The sequence below is a fragment of the Rattus norvegicus genome, chromosome 13 (assembly GCF_021556685.1).
Source record: "Rattus norvegicus strain SHRSP/BbbUtx chromosome 13, alternate assembly SHRSP_T2T, whole genome shotgun sequence".
NCBI lineage: Eukaryota > Metazoa > Chordata > Mammalia > Rodentia > Muridae > Rattus > Rattus norvegicus.
This window is the reverse complement of record NC_141546.1, coordinates 41,370,549-41,397,481: the sequence shown is the minus strand read 5'-3', so window position 1 is coordinate 41,397,481 and position 26,933 is coordinate 41,370,549. Positions and strand designations below refer to the sequence as shown.

The following is a 26,933-nucleotide window of genomic DNA, read 5'->3' as shown; positions in this document are numbered from 1 at the left end:
CAGTGCGTGTGACGGTTTCATGCCTGTAATCCTAGACTTCTACAGGAAGACGATGCAGAACATTCCCAGAGTCTGAGGGCCAGTGAGCTTTGCTATACACGGCAGAAAAGCAACAGGGACTCTGTATGAAGATGGAGGGTGAGAACGGACATCTGAAGCTCTCCTCTAATGGCCACGCATGCTCTACAGCACACTAATGAACACACACACACACACACACACACACACTCACTCACACACTCACACACACACACTCACACTCACACACACACGCACACTCACACACACGCACTCACACACACTCACGCACACTCACACACACGCACTCACACACACACTCACACACACTCACACACATACACTCACACACACTCACACACACTCACACACACACTCACACACACACTCACACACTCACACACACTCACACACTCACACACACTCACACACTCACACACACACTCACACACACTCACACACACTCACACACTCACACACACACTCACACACACTCACACTCACACACACTCACACACACTCACACACACTCACACACACTCACACACACACTCACACAGAGAGAGAGAGAGAGGGAGAGAGAGAGAGAGAGAGAGAGAGAGAGAGAGAGAGAGAGAGAGAGAATAAACATAAAACAATTAGGATTTAACTGTACTGGAGCCCAGCCAACCATGTATTCCAAGGAGGACAGACACAGTGACACAGTAGTTTGGGGTTTGGCTGTTCTTGCTCTCCCCCACTCTCCGCCCCCCGAGTTTCTCGAAGTGGAGACCAGGAAAAGATGGTCACCATAAATGTCATTAAGAAAGAAATGTCGTTAAGACTAATTCTGGGAGGAGAGTGATAGGAAAGGGGCGGAGACATCTGCCATCTCTACAAGGCTCTCCCAAGTTGGAGAAATCCTTTTGCAAAGGGCATCTTAACACTTGGGCAGCAAGAGCAATGAACACGTGGAGAGGAAAGGCTAAAGATGAAGTCTGGGTGCAGGAAATGAAAATATCTGAACCACACATTTCAGCCAGCTAACTACCCTGACTGCCAGGAAATCTTACTTTACGGAAAGAGAAATTCTGACTTCACGCAGCTAAACACGGTGGCCAAGGCACATTTTGGTGTACCCGGGCAACAGCCTGGAGGAGCGTTTAAAGCGTGCCTTGACCCGTTCCCACGAGTCAGTTTTGCTGTTGTTCTGTTTTCCTCCTGCAGCCTGGACGGTCGATTCTCGAAGACTGCCCACTCTGACAGATTAGTCTCTGTAACACCATTTCCAAGTTATCTTCCTCAGCCCACACGGGCTATAAATCCTGATCATTGTGCGGGTGATTAGGATTTCATTTCATGCTTGCATTCACAAGCATTTAAGCTTCCAACCTTTCCTGTTGGGCATTAATCTTGGCAGTAATCAAGGGATTAAGTACGCTGAATTTAAACTCAAGGTTAATAGCATGCTCAACCAATATTGGTTTTACATATTGCCAAGGGAAAACCGAAAGGCAGGGACCTTTATGCCCATTGTTCGTAAAACAGAAGAAACAGATTGATGGGTAAGGCATGAAATTGCTTCTTTTGTTCCATTAGGAAGGTCACACACACATGCACACACACACATACACACACCTGTCCAGACTGGCATTTGGAGTAGTAGTTTGTAAACATCTTAAGATCTAGCAATAAATCACTGGGCAATTTGATTATCTCATACTAAATATACCTGCGGTAGCTACAGAAAGGGTTCAAAAAAAATCACATCAAACAAAGGCTGGGGAGAAAGCACAGTTGGTACAATGCTTGCCAGTGAAGCATGAGGGTCTGGGAATGGTGGTGTGCACTTGTAATCCCAAGGCTGGGGAGGTGGAGAGACAGGCAGATGCCTGTGCCTCACAGGCCAGCCAGCTTGGAGTACTTGGTAAGCTCCAGGCCAGTGAGAGAGTCTGTTTCAAGAGAGAAGTGGGATATATAGAGGGCTCAGGAGATAGCAGTGAGTAGAAGGCTTACATAACCAGTTTAAGCCTTCACTCCTATAAAAGCCGGGAGGCATGGCAGTCACCTATAATCTCAATACTTGGGAGAGGTAGAGACAGGAGATCCTCAGGGCAAGCTAGCTAGGCAGACTAGCTAGAATCAGTTACTTCGGGATTCAGCGAGAGATCCTGCCTCGGTAAAATAGATGCCTGGCTTCAAATTTGGTCCTCCATATACAAATGCATACGTGCATGCCCATACATATGTGGCCATATATATGAACGGGAAAACAAAAAACAAGTAAGCGAATGATGACAAAATAGACAGTACCTGAAGAACTGCAGAGGTTGACCTCTGCCTCTGCCTTACACACACACACACACACACACACACACACACACACACACAGAGAGAGAGAGAGAGAGAGAGAGAGAGAGAGAGAGAGAAACCATAGTACCAATGAGTCAAAAAAAAGTATGTTGCTTGGTACGTTTTAGAACAGTGATATAAGAAGAAAACGATACATGGGTGTCAAATACACAAGCATCATCCATCAATGTACCATCGACGGTGGTGAAGAAACTTGCTCCGGGTTCTATGAGAGCCACTGGCCATAAAAGGTGCAGACAGCTGAATTGAACGAATCCGCCTGAAACAAGGATAGTTGCAGCAATCAATTACTGCATAGCCTTGTCTCTACAATGGGAAGAGCCAACACAGCTCAAAGAAACTGATGGACAAAGTGACCTGCCTGGTGAGGAAGGGCGAGACTGCCCGATGAGCTGAGCCACCCACATACTGAGTGATACCTGGCTTTCACTAGCTATGAGCTCGTGGGTGCCTGGTGGGTTTCTCCCGTTTGGATGGTAGGCATCAAAATGAGGGAGTAGTGGAAACCAAGCAATGGACAGCATCAACTGAAATCAGCTAATTAGGGTTATACGCCCAACGTGGGTTCCAGCACAGAGAGAATGCAGAGCCAGTGGCTGTTGGCCTTATAGCCGAGTTTGTATTCCCTCTAAATGAAGGACTGAGGGGGCGCTAAGTGTGGGAACTCTGAGGCCAGGAGACCGAGCTCTTGCAGTGTAGCTGCTGATGGCCTGGCTCTCTATCCCCTTTGGCCATGGCCAGCAGATGAGATGTGGTTGAGCATCTGCAGCGTCTGGCATAAGTAATGTTTCACTCTTCTTGTATCTACCCTGGAGGGGGCAGGAGACACTACATAGACAAACATATCTGTGCCCCTCTCCCCACTATCTGACTACAGAGACAATGGAGCCCAAGAAAAGGCTGATGCCTGGTGCTAGTCATGGGGAGGGGAAGGCTTGTCTCCTGGAAAGAGATTTCACATACTTCTGACAACTTGTAGAACATCTTGCAGGAGAGACTGGAGCTGAGGAAAGGATGGTGGGCAGGGCCATACGTTGACCAGGACTGTTTAGTCATGCACAGCTCTTGCCCTCCATTTCAACCTTATGACAGGGCCCTGAAGACGGACTGAGTGGTATCATTGGCCCTCTTTGTTCCTCTCTTCAAGATGGCCACTTTGAAGAAGCTTTCTCAGCTCTCACTCTTACTTGTCTCTAATTGTCATATTGGGGACAGTGACTAAGCCTAGCTTACCAGGGCTGCCAGAGCCCAGGATTGGCCCTAACAACTCCAGGAATGTTCTGGTTATCTCACGAGTCCATCCCTAAAAAAGGGAGCCCCTGACTGCTGTTGTTACACTGGTATCGCCGGTGTGGTGTCAGGCAGATGATAAGCAGCCGAGAGTGGTCACAGCTCACACAGAGAAGGCCGTACTTTTGGGGAGTCAATTAAAAAGGATCTGTAGATTACAAGGTGGTTGATGGTCAAGGAGGTCATAGGAAGAGAGGATACTACTTCTACTGTCTTGCTAAATGAACGTGTCAAACTGCCATCCACAAAGTTATATTCATGACTCATTCCTGACCAGAGAAGCCTCTTTCCTGCAGAATATAGCAAAGTGGAGACTCTTGACTGGTAGAAGTGCTGAGAGTGTCTCTGGAGTGCTCAGCCCTAAATGGCCATCTATACAAACCCCTCCCTCACAAGCCTCAGAAACATTAGGGAAGGGACCAGGATGAATGAATGTTAGAGGCAGAGGATGGGGGGAGAGCTGTGGCATACGGTCTTTTGGACATGAGACAGCCATTGTACAGTGGACAGGATCCACTGTAGCTATGGTTACCTAGACAAGAACTAATCAGACTCCGTGGATTACTGAAGAAAACAAAGCAGAAGGAGAGGACACAAAGGTAGAAGGGTTGTGTTAGGGGTGTATAGAGGGAGAGGAGGGTAGAGTGGGGCAGACAGGATCAGGATATAGGGCAAACACACAAAACTGTCAGGGGCTTTAAATGGGCAGCCTGATTATGGCAGCCCTGTTGCTCACTGCAAGCGGGTATGCTAAGACAACGGTGGAGGGGAATGAAGGGTGAGGGGCACATCCTGAATCTGAAGGTTCCAGTCCAACCCTCAAGTGACACTTACTTTAGGTCTTCTTAGTGTCTGTCTCTGTTCTGGGCTTTATGGAAAAGCCCAGCTCTTTCCATAAAGACTGGAAATGCAATACCAGCGCCCACATACCTATTGATCGAGTTTACAGAGCAGGTCAAACTAAGGTGGCTTTCTCATTTTGCCAACTTCAAGAGAAACCTGGTGTGGGGTATGGAAGGAAGCAGGTCTTAGAGTTCAACAAAATAGGAAAGTTATAAGACAGCAACAAAGGAAAGGAAAAAAAAAATCCTAGACTAACAAACAGGCTCACACAGTTAGTTGTATTGTGTGTGTGCGTGCGCATGTATCCCTGTGTGTGTGTGTGTGTGTGTGTGTGTATGTATGAGAGAGAGAGACAGAGAGAGACAGAGAGACACACAGAGAGAGATAGAGAGAGGGAGAGACAGAGAGACAGACAGTGAGAGAGAGACAGAGAGACAGAGAGAGAGAGAGACAGGGAGAGACACAGAGACAGAGAGACAGAGAGAGAGACAGAAAGAAACAGAGAGACAGAGAGAGCACCTACATGCAGGTGCCCACAGAGGCCAGAAGAGGATGGAACCCCCTGAAGCTGGAGTTAAAAGCTGCTGTTATCAGCCTGACATGGGTGCTGGCAACCAAACTCAGGCCCTCTACAAGAGCAGCAAGCATTTTGATCGCTAAGTCATCTCTCCAGACTCTTGTCCAGGATTTTAACACTACAAGGTAAGGAACTGACTTAAGGGACTAGTCTCAATTAATTTCGCATAACTGGCTCAATGAAACATCCTCCCATGGAGACTAGCAGTCAAGGGCAAGTGTGTTTTTCACACTCGTGAAAAGAATATAGAGTAATACAAACTCGTTAGCTGCCTTAGACATCCCACAATGCACGTGCTTATCAAACACCATGCTGCACACCACACATAGATACAGCTCTCACCAGTTAAAAAGGCAGCCACGGGGATGAGGGGTTGGCTTACTACTTGCCACACAAGCATGTGGATAAGTTCTAAGTTACAGCACATAAAAAAGAAGCTAGAGTGATGGTGTACACCTGTAACCCTAGCACTGAGGAGGTGCAAATCAGGGATCCCTGGGGCCCACTGGCCAGAAAGTTTAGCCTAATAGCTGAGTTCCAGACTTAGTGGGACCCTGTTTAAAAAGTAAGGAAGATGGCTGTGAGGGAAGATATATGGCTTTCAACTGAACACCCTACCCACAACCCCTGGAACAAAACAAAACAAAACAAAACACCAACCAACCCAGTAATAAGGAAGAGTCCACATTCTACGTGACTAGAAGTCATAGCAGACGCATTATCTTATTAGGCCGACTTGACTCTAACTCTAAGACAGAACAGCGAGCCCATCCAGAGTGTCCTCGCATTAAGGATAACGTGAACACTCATGAATATGCCGCCTGTGTCTACTGAGCATGCTCTGTCTGCTAGGCCTTCCCTCTCCAAGGACATGCTGATGTGAACCTGGGCATCCTCATGCCTTCCTGATGGGAGGCAGATGCTTTTAAAATCGAACAGAACTATAACTGAAAAAACTAGAGGAAACACACTGGGTCACAGAGATTGAGAAATGGCTAATGGAACCTTTCAGGAGTGACCATCCCTCCTGAAGCTGTCACTGAGTCTGGGATGATACATTAGGCCCCTTTCAGAGTCACTTTTAGAGCCTGATTGTGATAAGAGGTCCATATTTCTTTTTTTCAGTATAAGAAAAGACAGACAGAGAGAGAGAGAGGGGGGAGAGGAGTAAAGGCTAGCCATGAGCACGTGAAGAGGGGGGTGTAGGGGACGAGAGGATAGACCGAGAGCAAGAAGGCAAGAACGAGGTCCATATTTCTTACTTTGCTCTGATACAAACCCTGACAAAAGAACTTAACTTCTTTAAGGAAGGGTTGATTTTGGCTCAGAGTTTGGGGACACAGTGCATCCTGTTGGGAATGCATGGAGCTGACATCCAGGAAGCAGAGGGAGATGGACAATGGTACTCAGGTCACTTTCTTCTGTTTGCTCAGTCTGGGACCCCAGCCCATGGGAGCACGTTTAAGTTAGACCTTTCCTCCTTAGCCCATGTGATAAATTTCCTTACAGACACGTCCAGTGGCTCCTCTTCTAGGTGCTTCTAGACTCTGTCAAGCTGACAACCAGTGTTAGGTACCACAAGGTTCCCAGATGTCGTAAGAGGAGCCATCCCTCCCGTTTTTGTGACTAATTATACCTGTCCTTTCGTCCTCTCCCATCTGAATCTCTTTCTTTTTCCCATTAAACTCTTAAGATACAGAACACTTGGTGCAGTGACAAGAAAATGAGCTCTCAGTAGATGCCGGCAACCCAGTGACTACAACAGAGGCCAGGAAGCAGTCACTGAGCTGAATCCACTAACTATAAGAAGCAAGAAGCTGGTCTTATGCCAAGGCTACTGAAGCCTAACTGCACCTCAGGAGGAGAATAAGTCCTGGCCCATGAAACCACGATCTCTAGACAGAGCAGTGCACCAGCGCTGCTCGTGGACTCTTCTCATATTTTTGGTTGTGAGCCTAGCCTTTAACGGCTGAGCCATCTCTCCAGCCCCGTGGACTCTTCTCAAACCCATACTTTCCCCTCCTGAGTGTCTATCTTCCCTCCACTGGGAGTGTGGCTAGGGTGGCAGTCTCAAAGGAAACGAACCTATCATAAACCATGTCCGTGCCATTCATTTCACTATAACTTCCCAGCTTTGGTTCAGGAGCTCGAGAAGAGGCTGGGAAACCCAGGCAGAATGTGACATCCTTCATCTCCTTAGCCCTCCCAAATCCACTAATGAGCCGTGGCTGTCAGTCAGGACCTACAGCCGGACTTGGGTTTTTCCATTCCAGGGAAGGGATTTGAGAAGGAAACTTTGCAAAATTAAACTGGATGAAGAGTCTTTCCCTCAGGGCAGGAGAGATACTTCTAATTGAGTTCTCACTGGGGTGAAGGTCACCCACTGCCTGATTCTGCTTGCAGAAGGAAATGAGAAGGCTGCAGACCCTAGGAATCAGAGGCAGGCTCAAACATATGCTGGAAATTCAACATCTTGGCAGCTGAGGAGGAAAACCCGGGCTACCCTGAGCTAGGACAGAACACCCAGGTTAATCTGTGCTTCCAATTCCTAGAAGGCATTTTATTGTCATCGGTGCTGGGATTCCCCTGATTCCCAGGGAACAAACTTGCCAAAGAAAAGGTATGTAGTTGCCTCACTGGTAGAACCTTGGAAGCCAAGTGCAGCGCTGAGGGTTGTGGGGGCTGACTATGATGTAATGAAGAAAGTGGACTAACTTGTTAGTTACTCTGTAACAAAATGCCTTACAAATAGTTTACTTGGATTCAGAGTTTAAGGGTGCAGTCCACCGAGCTAGGAGCACCGTGACACATTGCATCAGAGGGGGTGGTGGGGGGTCCTCCATCTCAATTCACCCAACTGCAAGCTCCCTCACAGACACTCCCAGAGGTTTACCAGGATGCCAGGTTGTGTCGACTTGACGATCAGTGTTAGCGATGGCACAGAGAGAACATGGACGTAGGAGAGGGGCCACGTGCCTTATAGTGATGGTAACTTAGGCTTGGTCATCCAAGTAAGACGTGCTAGTCAGTTTACGGTACAGAAAAGAGAGGCTGCACAAGGAAAACGACAGCAAGAACATTTAATTCAGCCTGAAAAAAACGGAGATATTCGAAAGGGCATCACTAAGGGGCTGTTACCGTGGGGCGGAATAACGAAAGAAATGGTGGTAAGGCCCAGCCAAGGCTGCCCAGCACCTACCTACCTAGGCCCTCAGGCTGTCTGGTCCAGAGGAGAAGGCACAGCTAGCTTCTAAGTCCCTACTAGGTTCTTCCTCTGTAGCTAAATATTATAACCTTTCAACTCCTCCTCCTCCTCCTCCTCTTCTTCCTCCTCCTCCTTTTCTTCCTCCTCCTCTTCTTCCTCTTTTGGAAACAGGTCTCATGTATCTCAGGCTTTCCTCCAACTTACTATGTAGCCAAGGATAGCCTCAACTTCTGACCTTCCTCCCAATTATTAGGAAGATAGCTGTGTGCCACTATGCCCAGTTTAGGCAATGAAATTCTGGGTTTGGTGTATGCCAGACAAGCATTCTATCCAAAGGAGAGCTAGAAGTCACCTGAGCCAGGGACCCATGGGGTCTGTTAAGTGCTGCGTGGCCTTAGAAAGACCTGCGTTGTAAATGTACAAACACAAATGAAAAGGAAAATCAGAGAGAAAAGAATAAAGAAAAAAAATGACAGGAGGTAACCTGGTCCATAAGAGCATGGGTGGCAGCCAACAGTTGGGGAGAGGGGGCGGGGCGGAGCGGCCTACTACTGCTCACCACAAGAGAAACACAAATCAAAACAATGGGTCCTAACCTCAGGCTCATTAAGACGGCCACTGTCCCCAAACTAGAAGGTAGCATGCCTTTGTGAGAACTTGGGAAAGACTTGAAAAAGATTCTTGTAGTGTGCTTTCAGTCTTGTGTACCCAGTGTTTTCCTCCCTGAGCTGAACGCTCTGTGGACTATGTGCCAAGCAGGCCTGTTTTCTCAGTCTGGACCCACAACGTGGTGGAGCTGAAGGTATTCGATGATTTGTTTGCAAGGGAAGGGCTGGCACAATGGCTTGGGGTAAAGGTGACTGCCACCAAGCCTGAGGACCTGAATGTGCTTGGGACCCACAGGGGGAAGGAGAGGATCCCATAAGTTGTCCTTTGCCCTTCACCTGTGTGCCACAGTCCCTGTACATGCATGCCTATACTAAATAAATAAAAGTTTTAAAAGTTTACAAAAGAAAACTAAATTTAAAAAAACTGGTGAAGACAGAAAGTCCTGCAGTCTGTATTTTACTGAAATAGGAAATTAAAGCAAACGAAACAGTGAATCCAGGCTGTTCTTCCTTTATGGGAAGATAGACAGATGTTCAGGAGGGAGTCAGGAAGAAAATGAAGGCAGTCGCTGGCCCTTCTTTTTCAGCTTCTCCAACTCCAGACTCAGTTACAAAAGAGTCTCAGTGTAGATGTAGGCACAGGTCCTCGGAAAGACTCACCTCACTGAGGTAAATAAAAAAGGAGCAGGAGGTCCCGTCCACTCCATAGTCTGCGTAGCAGGGGTCTGACCGCCACATGTCTTTCATCCACTGAAACGAAGAGGAGAGGATATGGCTGAGGAGACGGTGGAGGAGGGAGAGGGGACAAAGGACACAGTGGGGCGGGTGACTCAAGTGCAGGCCCATAGGTTGAGCAGAGCCAAAGGTTCCTGAGCTGAGGGCCAGGTGACCAGATGCTCGACTCCTGGAGAGTTGCTGGTGTTTGCCAGAGCAGAGCAGAGCAGCTCCGTGTAAACAGAGAACAGTGGAGGTAAAGGGCGGGAGAGCCAGCAGGACCACAGGGCCCCTTCTCTTCAATACCCTTAGGAGGTTCCACAGCCACAGCACAGGGCCTGCAGTGCAGAGCTCGGGCCAAACAGCACAAAAGTGTCAATGGGCACTTACAGCTGTCCCCAAAGAACAGCAAGAGATGTTCCCAGGAAGGTTCTCACCATTCTTTACAGGAACACTTGAATGATAATCTTTCTCTGAACACCACTGGTCAGAAGTGGTTTCCAGGAGCAGGCCAAAGAAATGTAATTTATTTTTCTCAAAACAACATAAGACAAAACAAGAAAAGGTCAGGAGTCCAGGTGTGCACTGGGAACAGGCAGGCCAGCCTACTGGATGAGCTCTAGGCTAGTGAGAGATCCTGTCTCAAGGGAAAGCTGGATGACACCCAAGGAATGACACAGGCTGTCCTCTGGCCTCCATACCTACACGCACATACATGTTCACAGATTACATATAATACGCCAGGCTGCAGCTCAGTACGGAGCACTTGCCCAGCATCCAGGAGACTTGGGGTTAATCACCAGTGGGAATGCACAGAGTCAAGCATGGGTGGCCCAAGTGTCTCTGGGCACTCATTTGCTTATGCAGATAATCCCATGTATGTCATAATCGGGACATGGACCAGGACTCTGGGGACTCAGGGAGAAGCAAGAATTCTAACTAAGCCCCTTTGGTATTGGGACTTGAAGGGTCACCTGGAGATGAAGGGCTGGGAAAGACAGAGGGGACACAAGAAGTGGTCCAGGTCCTCAGTCTGACTGGTGACAGCCACTGCTGACCTGCACCCCATGGGAGTGGCAGAGAAGGGCCACCACGCTTAGGATAGAAACACCCTGGAAAGGATTTGCTTCAGGGCTCAGAGATGGAGGGTTGGGATGAGCAGACGTAAGCTCTGCTTTACCTTGATTTTCCCCTCGCAGTGGGGGTAGCCATCCATAGGAGGCAATACACATTTTTCTTGAACTCCATTAATGATATCTGTAAAGAACAGGAAACAAAAGAAACCATGAGAACCATAGTACAGAAGCCCAACATCACAGTCCACATAGGCTGAAGGACAAACTGAAATAGAGAGGTCTCCATAGCCCCTCCAGCTACAGGCATGGCTGCTGTCACAGCAGCATGCTGCTGCTGGGAGTCAGGGGAGTGGTAGTATGAATGGAAATGGCCCCCGTGGACTCACAGGGAGCGGCATTCTTGGAGGTATGGCCTTGTTGGAGGAAGTGCGTCACGGGGTGTGGGCTCTGAGGTTTCAGATGCTCAAGCCAGGCCCAGGGGCTCATTGCTTCTGCTGCCTGCAGATCCAGATGTAGAACTCTCAGCTACCTCAGCACCACATCTGCCTGGATGCCACCACGGTTCCTACTACAATGATAATGGACTGTAGGCCAGCCCCAGTTAAATGCTGACCTTTATAAGAGTTGCCATGGTCATGGTGCCTCTTAACAGCAATGCAAACCCTAACTGAGACAGGGGTATGCCATCAACAAGGAGATTGGCTGGGATCTTAATAGTCCTTAAAAAGAAAGGTATATCAGCATCTATAACAGACATTCTTTCTCATTCCCCCCATCTGCTTGTGTTCATGTATACGAGGGCACACATGTGCATGCAGGGGAGGCCAGTAGACAATCTCACGTGTCATTCCTCAGGAACATGCCACAGCTTGGGTGTTTGTTTTATTCTTTTGAGATATGGTCTCTCATTGACCTGGAACTCGCCACGTAGGCTAGGGGAGTAGGTGACCTTTATCGACTGTCGAGCAAGTCCCAGGGTTCTTCCTGCCTCTACTTCCCCAGTGCTGGGATCACAAGTGTGTACCAACACACGTGGCTTCCTAACACTGTAGGCAACCAGACAGATCACTGTAAGCATTTCACCATGATCACCTCCCAGATTCTGCAAAGGTTCATTTTTAAGAACCCAATCACCTTGACTTTTATTTATTTAGAACTGAATGGCATCTGAAAGGTTAAAGGTACCTAGTTATCTTCCCATGACGGTTTTAACGGGGCCGTGGGAAGAACAGACAAAAGTGAGCTTATAATCCCCACCCCTAAACTTGGGGAACTATGGCCATCTGTCCTCCCACTGGAAACTGAGCCAAATCTTCCTGTCTAGCCCTGCTGCCAACAGCCAGGATAAGCATCTTCAGGAGGGAGGGCAGCGCTCTGCCCCCTGGTACCTCACACGCATTTCCTCTCAAAAGATAAAGGGTCTCCAGCAACTGCTTTGTATGTACAACAAGGCAGCGTTTCTCCTTGTACACCTGATAGGAACACGTGGCCATCTTATCAGATGGCCCCTGCAGAGTGAGTCCATGCAAGCTCAGCCACTGGCCCAGTACTCGGCACCAACCAGAAGCCAGCAATCTCTATGTTTGGCCTGGAGATACAGCTCTTGCAGGCGTTTTCCTCGGCCAGCTTGGCTCTAAGAACCAATAGGAGTAAATCAGAGGGGACTGGCCAAGGTGAAAGACCATCTCCCATTAGAAATGACCCGATGCAACTCATTCTCTACTTGGACAATCTTTGTCTAGGCCTGTTTCACACTGTGGATAAAAGTGAATTTCAACAACTCGGTCCCTGACAGACGTTTTAGTTACTTTTATGTTGCCGTGATAAAAACAACATGACCAAAACCAAACTTGGCTCACAGCCCATCAACTGAAGGAAGCCAAGGCTGGAACCCAAGCTGGGCAGGAGCCTGGAGGAAGGAGCTGAAAGAGAAGCACAAATGAACACCACTTACTGGCTTGGCCCTCATGACTTGCTCTGGCTGCTTTCTTATAACCACCCAGGACCACCTTCCCGGGGTGACCCCGCCCACATCCATCATTAATTAAGACCATAGCCCATAGGTGTTCCGACAAGCCACTCTTATGGAGGCTTTTCCTCAATTCTCTCTTCCCAGAAGTGTCTAGGTTTGTGGGAAGCTGAAGCGGACTAATCGACCGGCACAGCGCATGCTCCAGACAGAAGCTCTCCAGGTCACAAGGAAGCTCCCTGCTCACCAAGGGGCAGAGAAGCCGAGTTGCAGCTAAGCCACAGGATCTACTTGCAGCCTCTCGGGGGACGCACAGTTTGAGTGTCCCTTGTTAGAGATGCTTGAAATCCCTGCTTCAGACTTCACACTTCTTTATATGTGCATAGGCTTGACATTAGGTTGTAAATCCCCAACAGAATATCCCAAATCCAAAGTGATCCAAAATCAGAGTTTCCATTTTTTGAAACGATGTTATTTTTATTATTTACTTAAGCTCTCATTCGAGTATTGCGGGCTGCTTACACCCCCTCACACTCCATCACCCTTTACTTTTCTTGTTGGTCCTCCTATTTACACATACACACACACACACACACACACACACACACACACACACACACACACACACACACACACAAATGGCGGGCGTTCTGTATCTGTCTGAAATGTAGAACCCCAGTGAGAGAAAAGCATGGTGGATTTGTGAGACCAACTTAATTCTTTGCAAATGGCATCTATCAACCTCTATAGCCCTTTGAAAAGTGAGTTTTGTATTTTATTGGTTTTTCTGGATTTCAGTTTCAAGAGCTGGAAACGTCATCTGCCTCACACTTTACAGGACACTTCCCACAAACATATCTGCTGACCCTCTGCTTTTCCCGATTCCCGCAAGTACAGTCTCGAGAGATGAAAAAGATCCTTAGTTCAATGAAGAAACAAATGCAAACTCATTAAACTCTTTCTCTGTGTAAGGCACCATGAATCTCTACCGGAAGGCTACTTCCTTTGGGATATGTATATGTGTGTGAGTGTGAATATTTACACACTGAGCATGGTGTGTAGAGGTCAGAGGACAACCCCAGCTGTCATTACTCCTGTGTCTTGTTGGAAACAGGTCCCTCATCCACGGCTGCATAATGCGAGACTAGCTGGTTCTTGAGTTTCTGGGGACTCTGTTTCCACCCCTAATCTTGCTGCAGGGACATTGGCATTAGAGGCATGCACTACTGTGCCCCAGATAAACGTGGTTTCTGGGGAGTGAACTGGGGTCCCCATGATTCTGTGGCAAGTGCACTGAGTCATCTCTCCGGCACAGATTTTCCTTCTAGGTCAGGATTATTTCCACCCAAGTGTGTCTAGGTGTTCACAGGCACATATCATGATCACTTCGTTCATGCTCCGTATAGGAAGCAGTGAGTGTGAAGGGTAAACTTACCTAATGTTATTCTGCTTAGAAAGGCGCCTTCACTGGCCCCCTTGATTGCTAAGTAAGAACTGGAAGCTAGGGCATTACCCATGTGCGAATACTGTAGAACTCTACTGCAGATTACATGAAAACACACTGCCACACACGGGCTGGAGAGACGGCTCACCATGCAAAGCAGTTGCTGCACAAGGGTGAGGACCAGAGTTCAGGTCCCCGGCACCCACGTAAATGGCAGACAGGTGCGGCAGCCTCCTCTAATGCCAGTGCTGTGAAGGCAGAGGAGACGGGGGATTCCCAGAGCATGCTGGTTAGCTACAGTAGCCAAACTGCTGGCCTCAACTGGCTTAAAGAGAGAGGCTCTGCCTCAAACCACAAATTGGAGAGCGACATTTGGCATCAATCTCATGCCTCAAGCATGCACACACATGCGTGTATGCTGACACACATGTGAAAACACATACACACACGCATGCACAGAACACGTACCTACATAAACAAAAAAACTTCCAAAAATCCATTTAGTCAAACCATCACTGACTATTTATTCTTCCTTTCGTCATGTTCTCTGTTCTTAGCTTCCTGCAGGATTATCTGCCTCACTACACTTCTAAGCGTTAGTCAGCAGGGAAATCAGGTGAGGGACACTGCAGAAGAGGGGCAGGCCAGAGAACGGGAAGGTGGCTTGATGTGTGCTCCAAAACCAGAGAGCTTCACTGAAGATGATCCCAGACCTGCGAGTGAAGACGAGCAGCCAAACCTCTGGGTCTAAGAGGGTGGAGAGGGTGGATAATGAGAGAAAGCCTCAGACAAGGGGCAGCATGGGAAGAACTATGACAGGGCAGCTGAGTGGGTGCTGCAGGCCAAAGGGTCGGAGCTCCAGGCTCAGAACTCAAGTCTGGATTACCCCTGCAAGGGATGGGAAAGTTGCCATAGGTTAATGAGGTTTGGGGAAGCAACAGATATTCACTGAGTAGGAAAAAAAAACCCCAAACAAACCTCTGACCATTTTATTTTGGGTGTTAGAGATAAAATCACATTAAGGATAAGAATGTACTGTACTCCGAAAGAAAACTACCACATAAGATCTTTACAGTTGAACAGAATTTTAGAGCCAACATAAACTGTTCTGAAGTTGGTAGCTCAGCTGGTAGAGTGCTTGCCCAGCATGCACGAAGCCCTCGAATCCCCGTAAAGTGGGTGCAGTTACACATCTGTAGTCTCAATATGGGGGAGACACATGCAAAAGGGTCAGAAGTTTAGGGTTATCCTTGGCTATACAATGAGTGAATTCCCAGTTATCTATGGAAAGGGATGGAATCCAGCCTGGTGAGGAAGGTGTAGTATCAGGAGCAGGAGGGTGGCTGGCCACACTGCATCCTCAGACAAGAAGTAGAGAGAGAACGGGAAGTGGTGCCAGGGATGTAGACCTTTAAAAGGCCCTCCCCTCACAACCCTAAGGACACTTCTGCAGCTGCTCTTCCTTCTCTTCCTAACGGTTTTATAACCATCCCAAACAGAGCCACCAGCTGGGTAATCTCAGGATTAACCACTGAAACACAGAGTATGGGAGATGATTCCCATCCAAACCACTGGCCTATGCACCAACCCCTTGGGAACCTCTCTCCTCACTCAACAATCGTTGCAAAGCTTTCTAGGGACCTAGTCACCCTTCCTGGGCCAGGTACTGAGACTGGCAACTATAACACGGGATCTCACTGAACCTCAGAGCAACCATGACAGCAGACCCTGGGATACTCATTGTGGACCGCTGCACGCAGGTTCTCACCCCATCAGTACTCTTGCTGCATTGTGTCCATCCTACCAACACACAGGATGGCCTTTGTGCTGTCTTGTCACCCCTCGTCAGTTCTATGTCACCATGCCTGTGGGTAGTGGGGAAAGGACACTGAGATCACAGTACTTTCGATTTATACAACGAGAAAAGCCTGGCTATTTTAAGTGAGTATAACAGCACCACAGCACCAACTTGTGTGCATGCATTTCCATTTCTGAGGCTGGGAGGGAAGGTGGAGTTGTATATGATGTGGATAATCAGGGTCCTGCATAAATCTGCATGCACTCATCTCTATGGAAATGGCACTTTCTGTAAGGATCAACTTAGTTCCCGGTATCATTTTCCCTGCAACAAAATGTTCTTCAGTATTTTAGGCAACAGCAGAAAGAACGCAAACTATCCCACACAGGTATCCAGTTACAGTAAGTGGGTAAGGCAGTCACTATCATAAATTGGGAGAAGACCAGCTTTATATCTCAAAAACCTTTTTTAAAAAGGGTTGCGCTATATAGTCCCCCAAAAAGCAGCTTCCCTACATAATCTTTAAACAGTAAGGTAAAGGCTGACATATTTTGAGACATTCTCGCTGTCAATTCTGAAAATCTGAGACCAGGACGTAGGTGGAAAGGCTTAACGATCCGGGGTGATGGCGGCATCCTTGGGTTGCGCCTTAGGCGATTTTGATTGACTGCGCTCCTGTTGCAGCAGATGAGGTAAGGCGAGAACCTGTTGGAGCCTGCATTGGAGCCTGCATTCTCTCAGGTAGTTTCCTGGAGGAAGCGGTGCTGCATGTTGCTGTCCTGTGAAACCGTGACAGTACCGTAAATGTGCACATGTACATTTTTTTCAGCCGCTCGAATAACATTTGCTCGGTTTTTTCTTCTAGAACGGGCATGAGCAAACCAGTGCATACATCTCTGACTCCTTATCAAACTGTCCAAGATGTTCAGGACTTGGAGTTTCGTTAAGTAAAAAGGTAGAAAGATATACTCCATACCTGTACCTATTAGTATTTTCTTGTCAATGCGAAAGAAAAAAGTAGAATTAGAAGCTATGAGAGGGGACTGGCAATAGAAGGCTATTTGAGTGTACAAATTCCTTTGTCATAGCCTTCATTGAAAGGGTGAATCAACCAAGAAAAACAGCCAAGGCTGGGCACACCTTTAATCTCCTTCAGTTGTCAGGAGGGAGAGGCAGAGGCAGGTGGATATCTGTGTATTCTAGGCCAGCCTGGTCTACATAGGCAAGCTCTAGGGCAGCCAGGGCTACATGAGACTTAAAGAAAAGGGTTAAGAAGAGACCAGCAAAGACCAGCTACATGGCTCGGTGGGTTAAAGTACACAATGCCAAGGCTAGTGACCCGAGTTTGATCCCAAGGACCCACTCACAATGTGGAGTCAGAGAATTGATGCCCACACATTGTGCCATGGCACAGGTACTTTTCTTCACAAAATAAATACATGTAAAAATATTTACTGTTTAAAAATAAAGCAATCAAAAATAAAAATAGAGTCAGACAATGTGAACGCCGGAGAACTTATGAGAAATTTAAATCAGCTATGATAAAATTAAAGCCCCCCCCCAAAAGAAATCAGCGAGGGAAAGATTTATCAGCAGAGAAATGAATACTTGGAAGATACACACACACACACACACACACACACACACACACCACACAAAGAATTTCAGGATGTAAAATAGACTATCTGAAATCACAGACTAAAAGTAATAGTAAACTAGAACTAGCTGAAGGAAAGATCAGAGAACTAGAGAACATTGGAAATGGACAATAGAGGTGGAAGGGGATAACATAAGCAGAGCCCCAGAGACATGTAGGAGTGGATGGGCAAATGAACGCCAAGAGAAACAATGAGCTGACAGCTAGCTTTAACTGTCAACTCAATAAAGCAAAGGATCCCATGGCAGGGGACTCACAATGACAGCCTGTCTCTATCAGGTTGATGTGTGGGCATTTTTGAGGGGGATTTTTTTTTCTCATTTGGGTTAACAGTGGTTAGAAGACCCGGCAAGACTGTATGTCTTAGGGTTTCTATTCCTGCACAAACATCATGACTAAGAAGCAAGTCGGGGAGGAAAGGGTTTATTCAGCTTACACTTCCATATTGCTGCTCATCACCAAAGGAAGTCAGGACAGGAACTTATACAGGGCAGGAACTTGGAGGCAGGAATGAATGTAGAAACCATGGAGGAATGCTGCTTACTGGCTTGCTTCCCCTGGCTGGCTCAGTTTGCTTTATTGTAGAACCTGAAACTACCAGCCCAGGGATGGTACCACCCACAGTGGGATGAGTCCTCCTACTCTAATTGAGAAAATGCCTTACAGCTGGATCTCATGGAGGCATTTCCTCAAGGGAGGCTCCTTTCTCTGTGACAACCCCAGCTTGTGTCAAGTAGACAGACAAAACCCCAGTACACTCTATATGAACAGCACGGTTTCACAGGATGGATCCTGGACGGTATAAGGGTACGGAAAGTGAACAGGGCAGTGAGAAAGCACACATGCATTCTTCCCTGCCCTTGACTATGGGTGTGTCTAGCTGCTCCACGTTCTCGCCGCCTTGACACCACTACAGTGACGGACAAGAACCTACAATTTTAAGGCAAATGAGCCCTTTCTCCACTAAGCTGCATTCTGTCAGTATTTTTACCATCGCAATAGAAAGAAAACAAGAACAAATGGAAAAGAAAATGCTTGAAGAAATAATGGCCAACAAGTCTCCAAAATTTCTTCTTTAAAAAAAAATCGTTAACTTCAGATCTAATAACTCAGTGACTCACGCAGGAGGCAGAGACAAATATATCTGTTATAACCAAACTGCTAAAGGTCAAAGACGAAGAAAAATATTAAAGGCAACTAAAGAAAAACAAGACACATTACATAAAAGGCAATAAAGACAGCAAAGCCACCTGATTTGGAATCAGAAAGCCTGGGACCAAACCAAACGAAGAAAGATTTGCTGCTTAAGTCAAGTGGAAACTTACAGTTAGTTCTCTACTTATGTCCCTGAGAACATGCCAACGATGGATAAATAAACAAACAATCCCATTTTTAGAAAAATAAGTGAGAAATCTCACCACTTGCAGACCTGTACAGCAAGAAATAAAAAAACTGGGTGGAGGGGCTGAAAAGGAAATGCAGTCAGATAATAGCGTGAGTATGTAAGGAAATGGAGAACGTCCAAAATGCTACTCTAGGGGCTGGAGGGACGTGGTGCACAAAATACTGCTGTCGCGTGCAAGGACTTGCGCTCTGTTTTCTTCCTAGTGCATATACAGTGTCGAGCGCTGCTCTCTGTGTGTGTTTTAACCCAAGCATGAGCGAGGTAGAGACGGGAGGATCCCTGGAGCTTGCTAACCTGTTAGCCTAGGCAGATGGGTGAGATCAGGCCCCTGAAAGACGAGAGCCCTTGCCACAAAATCACTAAATAAACGGAGCAAGCAAGTCAAGAAGTGATAGAGGAAGACATCTACCACTGCCTTCTGCCTTCCACCGGCACACATATACGTACACCTACACACGCAAGAGAAAATGTTAATATATGTTCAAGTAGAAAACTACAGGGTGTGTGTGTGTGTGTGTTGCTTCCCTTTGTGTTTGTTTTGTTGTTGTTTTACTAGAATCTTTCTATATAACTGACTGTTCTGGGCCTTGGTCTCTCCTTTTTTTTGGTTTTTCAAGACAGACTTTCTCTGTGTAGCCCTGGCTGTCCTAGAACTTGCTCTGCAGACCAACCTGACCTCAAACTCAGAGATTCGCCTGCCTCTGCCTCCCAAGTGGTGGGAATAAAGGTGTGTGCGCAGCCTGTCTTTGCCTCTCCGTGGGAGGGTTAGACGCAGGCCCCACCAGCTGCCAGTCTGGCTTCCTCTCACTTCTTTCATCAGGCCTCTGCTTCATACAAAAGTCTGTTAGAGTATGATGAGGCTTACAAGATATCTAGATATTTCTCTCTCTTCCAGCCAAGCAAGATGCCCAAAGGAAAGAAGGCCAAGGGGAAGAAGGTGGCCCCGGCCCCCGCCATGGTCAAGAAACAGGAGGCCAAAAAGGTGGTCAATCCTTTGAGAAAAGGCCTAAGAACTTTGGCATTGGGCAGGACATCCAGCCCAAAAGAGATCTCACGCGCTTCGTCAAATGGCCCCGCTACATCAGGCTGCAGCGGCAAAGAGCCATCCTCTATAAGCGGCTCAAAGTACCTCCTGCCATCAACCAGTTCACCCAGACCCTGGACAGGCAAACAGCTACTCAGCTGCTTAAGCTCACCCACAAGTACAGGCCAGAGACAAAGCAGGAGAAGAGGCAAAGGCTGCTGGCCCGTGTTGAGAAGAAAGCTGCTGGCAAAGGGGACGTCCCAACTAAGAGACCACCTGTCCTCCAAGGAGGGGTCAATACAGTCACCACCTTGGTGGAGAACAAGAAGGCTCAGCTGGTGGTGATTGCCCATGATGTAGACCCCATTGAGCTGGTGGTTTTCCTGCCTGCCCTGTATTGAAAGATGGGGGTGCCCTACTGCATCACCAAGGGAAAGGCCAGGCTGGGGCGCCTGGTCCACAGGAAGACGTGCACCACTGTTGCCTTCACACAGGTGAACTCGGAAGACAAGGGTGCTCTGGCTAAGCTGGTGGAAGCTATTAGGACCAATTATATGACAGATATGATGAGATCCACCACCACTGGGGAGGCAACGTCCTGGGTCCTAAGTCTGTGGCTCGCATTGCCAAGCTGGAAAAGGCAAAGGCTAAAGAACATTACTAGACAAGATAGTCGATCAATATGAATTAAAGATGAACTTATAATATCATAACCCTTTTATCTTCATGCGACACTTTTCAAGGGCCCCAGTGTTTACATGGATCCAACATCTACATATACTGTGCCTTTTCCTCTGCATTTGTATGATAATGTGATGTTTATAAATTAGACACAGTAAGGTTAACTATAACTAGTGATAAAATTCAATATAAAATACACTATAGCCAAAGTTATTAGAGTATACAGAAGAAATCATAGAAGGATTTGTTCTTTCCTTAAAAGATTTCAGCCAGGTGTAGTGATGCATGCCTTTAATTCTAGCACAGGGAGGCTGGGGCAAGAGCATGTCAGAAAATTTGAGGCTCTACATAGCAAGCTCCAGGCCAGCCAAGGGCACACAGTGAGATCCTGTCTCAAATAACACCAAACAAGGTCATATTTTAATTTTTAATTACGTGTGTACCTATGTGGGTGTCCGTGCCTGGGAGTGTAGTGTCCATGGAGGTCAGGGAAGCTGCTCGATCCTCTGGTGCTGGAGTTACAGGTGACTGTGAACAGCCCCACGGAGCCTGGGAACAGAACTTGGGCCCTCTGGGAAAGCATGGAGTGCTCTTAACCCGAGTCATCTCTCTAGCCCTCCCTGGGCTTGTTCTTTATGTAGATCTTAAAATCCTTAGCACACATGCCTTTTCTTTGTCTGAGTCAAGAGCTTACAGCTTTTTACTCAAAGGAAGTGCTTCACGCCTTCTCTTAGCCATTCTGGAATCGAAGTACTTTAAACTCTCCAGCTTTGGGCCGGTACTAAGTAAAATAAGGGCTATTGGGACACATCTTTGAGCTGAGATGACTGCCCAGCGACTAGCTGTCAGGTAGCACATACAGCAGCAAAGCACCGGGGCTCCCCTTCTAGGAGGGAGAGCACGAGGGCTCATCACCCTGCATGGCCTGTAATCCCAGCACTCAGGATGCAAAGGCAGGCAGATGGCTGTGAGTCTGAGGCCAGCCTGGTCTACAAAGTGAGTTTCAGGGCAGTCATGGCTATTAAACAGAGAAACCCTGTCTCAGAAAAACAAAGAGCTGCTGATTATTTCTGGAATTTTTCCATTAATGTTTCTAGATCAGAGTTTTAACCCAGGCGACTGAACCCATCCAAAGAAAGACCATGGACCAGGGAGGTTCTATATCAATTCTGGGCAAACTGTTTGTCCTGGTTTTACTTCTGTTGCTGTCTTACTGTTCTAGGTTACACACAGTTCATCGTTTCAGGGAGAAGGCAAGGCAGTGGTAGCTCAAGCAATGGCTGACAGCATCCAAGCCGTCAAGAACAGAGAGGAAGTAATCCACAACCGTGACTGCTTACTGCTTGGTTAACAATCACGCTGTACAGTGTAGGGCACATCCCATATATACTTAGGGAAGAGTGCTACTCACAGTGGGCTGTGACTGCCTACAGCCACACCCCTTCCCCACCCCAGACAAGGCCATGGGATAACCAGATATAGCTTAACCCACCATGGAGATCCTCTTTTCGGGTGATTCCAGGTTATGTCAGGTTGACAGTGCAAACTTAGCTTTTCTTTAAGGACTTACTTATTTTTATTTTATCCGCATTGGTGTTTTACCTGCATGCATGGCTTTGTGAAGATGCTGGATGCCCTGGAATTGAACCCCAGGCCTTGGGAAGAGCAGCCAGTGTTCTTAACTGCTGAGCTGTCTCTCCAATCTCACCAAGGAAAACATTTTTTTTTCTTCCTAGACAGAGTTTCTCTGTGTAGCCCTAGCTGTCCAGAAACTCACTCTGTAGACTAGGCCGGCCTCAAACTCAGAGATCAGCCTGCCTCTGTCTCCTCAGTATTGGGATTAAAGGCAAGCATCACACTCTTGGCTGCGAACTGTCGTACAAGTATTGAGAAAGTATCCTGGGATCCCCACAGCGGGGCTGGCAAACAACCCTTACCCCAGTCCAGATCTGCTAAAGTCCTACTTTTATGATTAGAGCTTTTTCTCTAGCTATGCCATCAGGGCCATATTTCTACAGCTAATGTGCACTACAATGGCAGAATCCAATAGCTGTGAGGAGGTTAGGACGGTATAACTCACAGGGTTAAGATAGCGCAGTCAGTCCTTAAGATTCCACTGGCCTCTCTTTCAGAGTCCATCACTGATCCTACTGTTTAAAGTGTGTGTGTGTGTGTGTGTGTGTATTTAAGTGATCGCATTAGTAATGACTCAATTTGAGCCACCACCTCCTCTCCTCGAACTTCTGCAGACCATCCATACCTCAAAACCAGAGCAGTCAGGAAGCGCCTGTGTGAGGAGGCCAGAGGTTGTCGTCTTTATCAGTGGTGCCCCACTAATGTTTTTGACAGTTTTTCAGACATGGTTTGTGATCATGTTCAACACTCTTTACTCTCTTTTTTCCCCACTCCTTTCCTGTTGAACCCATTCTTCTCACCTAGTTCCCAGAGGTTACACCATTAAAGATATGGCATGGCCTCCAGGAGCCATCAGTGTTTTTACCCTCCTCTACCCATGATGCAAAGTTGGAGGGCCCAGTCTATGCAGTGTCCACGACTGTCATTTGCTCATGGTTTCTATCGTCAGGCCATATATGGATGACTACACTTCATGACGTCACTACTGGTGCTGCTGCTACTCTCCTCCTCCTCCTCTTCCTCCTCTTCCTCCTCCAGCTCTTAAATCCTTTCTTTGTCTTCTTCTATAAACTTCCCTGGACCTTGCAGGGGAGGCAGGGATGCCCCTTATTCTTTGAGGAAGGATCTCTCACTGGGCCTAGAACTTGCAGCAGGCCAGTGAGCTGTCTCTGCCCAGCTTCTCCACACGTTTCCTGGGGCTTGAACCCGGGTCCTCATGCTTGTATAACACACATCTGACTGACAGCCATCTCCCCAGCTGCCAGCGTGTTCATCCTGTCCTCCAGAACCAATCTGTCTTCCCTTCCTGGCTGCCAGCCCTGTGGGTGTCAAGCCTGACACCAGACACAAAGACAGGAACCCTTGGCAGACACTGTTGAAGCAGCTTCCGCACCTGTGTGAAGCCACCTCCTTTTTTTTTTTTAAACAAATCCCTCGGTGTACACAACTATTCCAAGTGGTTCTGCTTCCTGAGTTAATCTTGACTAATACAAATAGAGAAAAGTTTAAAAGCCGAAGGGAAAGATGAATAACATATTTAATTCCTGCTAGTGAGAGTAATTGAGAACAGGAGAGAAAACAAATTAGCGGCGGGAAGGAGGGAAGAGGCATCCTATAAACCCAACAGCTACGCAGGAAACGCACGGAGCATTAGAACTACGGTGTAGCTGGAGAGTCTTCTATTTAGAGAGTGTGACAGGCTCGTGTGTTCACGTCAGGATAATTCATAAGACTCCCTAACTGGAAACAACTCACATGCCCAACACCAGCAAAATGGATAAATCAATTGTGTTATGCTGATACAGCTCTGAATCACTCTCTGACAAAAGTCCCAAAGAAGGAACAACCGATCCGTGCAACACAGCAGATTTATCCAGGCAGCCTTACGCTGGGCTCAATGAAGCCCTTCCGGTTCACGCTCACACTCTCAAAGTTTGGTTTTATGAAGCCAAGAGCAGGCAAAATTAATGTACAGTGATAGACATCAGAGTTGCGACTGCTTGCGGGGGATAGAGACCAAACAGGAGGAGATATGAGGGACCATCTGGGGGTGATGAGTTCCTCACCAAGCCTGCCCAGCTCCCCTTCCCAAAGCTCATCAAAATGTACACTTAAAATCTGCATCTTGCATCAGACATGATTTTGCTCAAACGTTAACGTTTAACCAGAATCACTTTTTTCTTTTTCCCTTTTTTTCTTTATTAACTTGGGTATTTCTTATTTACATTTCGATTGTTATTCCCTTTCCCGGTTTCCGGGACAACATCCCCCTAACCCCTCCCACTCCCCTCCTATATGGGTGTTCCCCTCCCCATCCTCCCCCCATTGCCGCCCTCCCCCAACAATCCCGTTCACTGGGGGCTCAGTCTTAGCAGGACCCAGGGCTTCCCCTTCCACTGGTGCTCTTACTAGGCTATTCATTGCTACCTATGAGGTCAGAGTCCAGGGTCAGTCCATGTATAGTCTTTAGGTAGTGGCTTAGTCCTGGAAGCTCTGGTTGCTTGGCATTGTTGTTCATATGGGGTCTAGAGCCCCTTCAAGCTCTTCCAGTTCTTTCTCTGATTCCTTCAACGGGGGTCCCGTTCTCAGTTCAGTGGTTTGCTGCTGGCATTCGCCTATGTATTTGCTGTATTCTGGCTGTGTCTCTCAGGAGAGATCTACATCCTGCTCCTGTCAGCCTGCACTTCTTTGCTTCATCCATCTTGTTTAATTGGGTGGCTGTATATGTATGGGCCACATGTGGGGCAGGCTCTGAATGGGTGTTCCTTCTGCCTCTGTTTTAATCTTTGCCTCCCTATTCTCTGCCAAGGGTATTCTTGTTCCCCTTTTAAAGAAGGAGTGAAGCAACCGGAATCACTCTTAAAAACGATGTTTTGTGTTTGACTGAAGAATTTGGATGACAGAATGAAATCTCCCTTCCTAGACTCCCATATTTATTAAGCCCTTGCTAGCCGGCTTTCTATGTGCTGCCCTGAGCTTCTGGAGCTAGGACTTGTTATAAAACCATGCTCAAAGTTCAAGCTTAGTTCTCCTCTAGAAACGAGGACCTTGGCATCCAGCAGAACCTGTTTGTTTATGAAGTATTTTTCTGTTAGTAGTAGTACTGAGGTGTCTTGGGTGGGCGTGGAGTAGTTCACTGTGTGCTCACAGTGCTGGGCCCAGGGTTTCAGCAACAGCCTTTCCTCCCAAAGGAGACGACAGCATGGGGGCAGAGTCACAAGCACCAGGAAATAATTCACCCTCAAACACTTGAGGAAGAAAGGCTGTGATTTCCCTCCCACTCCCGTCTGTAGACTTTGACAGGCATCAGCCAGCCACTTGACAATGTGCAATCCCCATTTCTCAGCTGGCTTGCAGTACCTGGCTTTCTGCCTCACACGTGGATCTCCAAAAATAGCCCTGAACGGGTAAGACGGTCTAAATGAGGGAAATGTGAGGCAACATCAAGAACGTCAAACTTTCCAGTGCGACGGTTCTTACCAATGTCACCTTGGCAGGATCTGGAATCACATAGGATCAAACCTTCGGCCATGTTTACAAGGGAGCTTCTGGACTGGGTTGGCTTAACAGGGCAGACCTAGTGTAACTGTGGGCAGCATGATTTTTATGCACTGAAGTCCTGGACCAAATGAAGCAGCTAATGTGGATACCCAGCAATTCATCTCTCTCTGACTGTGGATGCAATGTGAGTAGCTGCAGGGTGGACTGTACCCTCCAACCGTGCACCCTGGGAAATCTTTCCTCCCGAGTTTGCTTTGGTTAGATGCAGGGCCAGAGCAATGAGGACAGTAAGCCATGCATCCAGCCACTAAGCCAAGTGAACAGACTATAGTTTCTTCTTGCAAAAGCTACAGCCAGTAACCAAAAAGCATCAGGGCTCGATTCCTCCTTCACTTTGAATCTGTTCGTTAGAACGCAGAAGTGAGCGGAACCTAAAGTTTTGCATAAGACCTGCAGACTGAAGCAGACTCACCCGTGATCGCCATACCCCGGGGACACAGTTTCACAAGATGAGAGATGTGCGGCTGACGTGAGGGTACAGGGAAGGCTAGCAGGAACGTGTTAAGAAGAAAAATTTTTTTGTGTGTGTCTTAAGGAGAATAAGGTTTATGTTGTGGGGTTGACAGGACCGAGAATCAGTGGGTAGAGAAATCTCTGGGCATGCCTGTGAGGGAACTTTCATAGTTGGTTAACTGAGGTAGGAAGAACCACTCTAAATGTGGGGAGCTGTCACACGGTGGTCCTGACAAAACAGAGAAAGTGAGCCAGCACCGTGTGGCAGCTGCAGTGCACACCTTTATTCCTACCTTTGGGGGGCAGAGGCAGGCAAACCTGAGTTTGAGGCCAGCTTCGTCTACAGAGAGTTCAAGGACAGCCAGGGCTACACAGAGAAACCCTGTCTTGAAAAAACAAAATAAAATAAAAATTTTTCAATTTTTCATTTTTTTTTAAAGTAAGAAAAGGGAGAAGTGAGCTGAGCACCAGCATTCACCTCTCTCTGATTGGGGAAGCCACGTGAGCAGGTGCCACGATTTCCCTGCCATGACGGAGTAGATCCCTTGTTACATCGTGAGGTGAAATAAATCCTCCTTCTAAATGCTGCTTTTGTCAGGAAAATAAGGTAAGGAACTAATGCG

The 26,933-nt window shown here is 47.4% G+C and overlaps 1 protein-coding gene across 4 annotated transcripts in view; it reads right to left on the bottom strand.

Annotated features, from left to right (window-relative positions):
* Positions 1 to 26,933, bottom strand: part of Mgat5 (alpha-1,6-mannosylglycoprotein 6-beta-N-acetylglucosaminyltransferase) — a 288,591-nt gene that overhangs the window by 113,940 nt on the left and 147,718 nt on the right. For all 4 annotated transcript variants that reach the window (XM_087581590.1, NM_023095.1, XM_087581591.1 and 1 more), the window contains 2 exon segments: positions 10,788 to 10,864; positions 9,554 to 9,643 (listed from right to left, as the gene is read on the bottom strand). In XM_087581590.1, coding sequence (XP_087437716.1) covers positions 9,554 to 9,643; positions 10,788 to 10,864 — 167 coding nt within the window.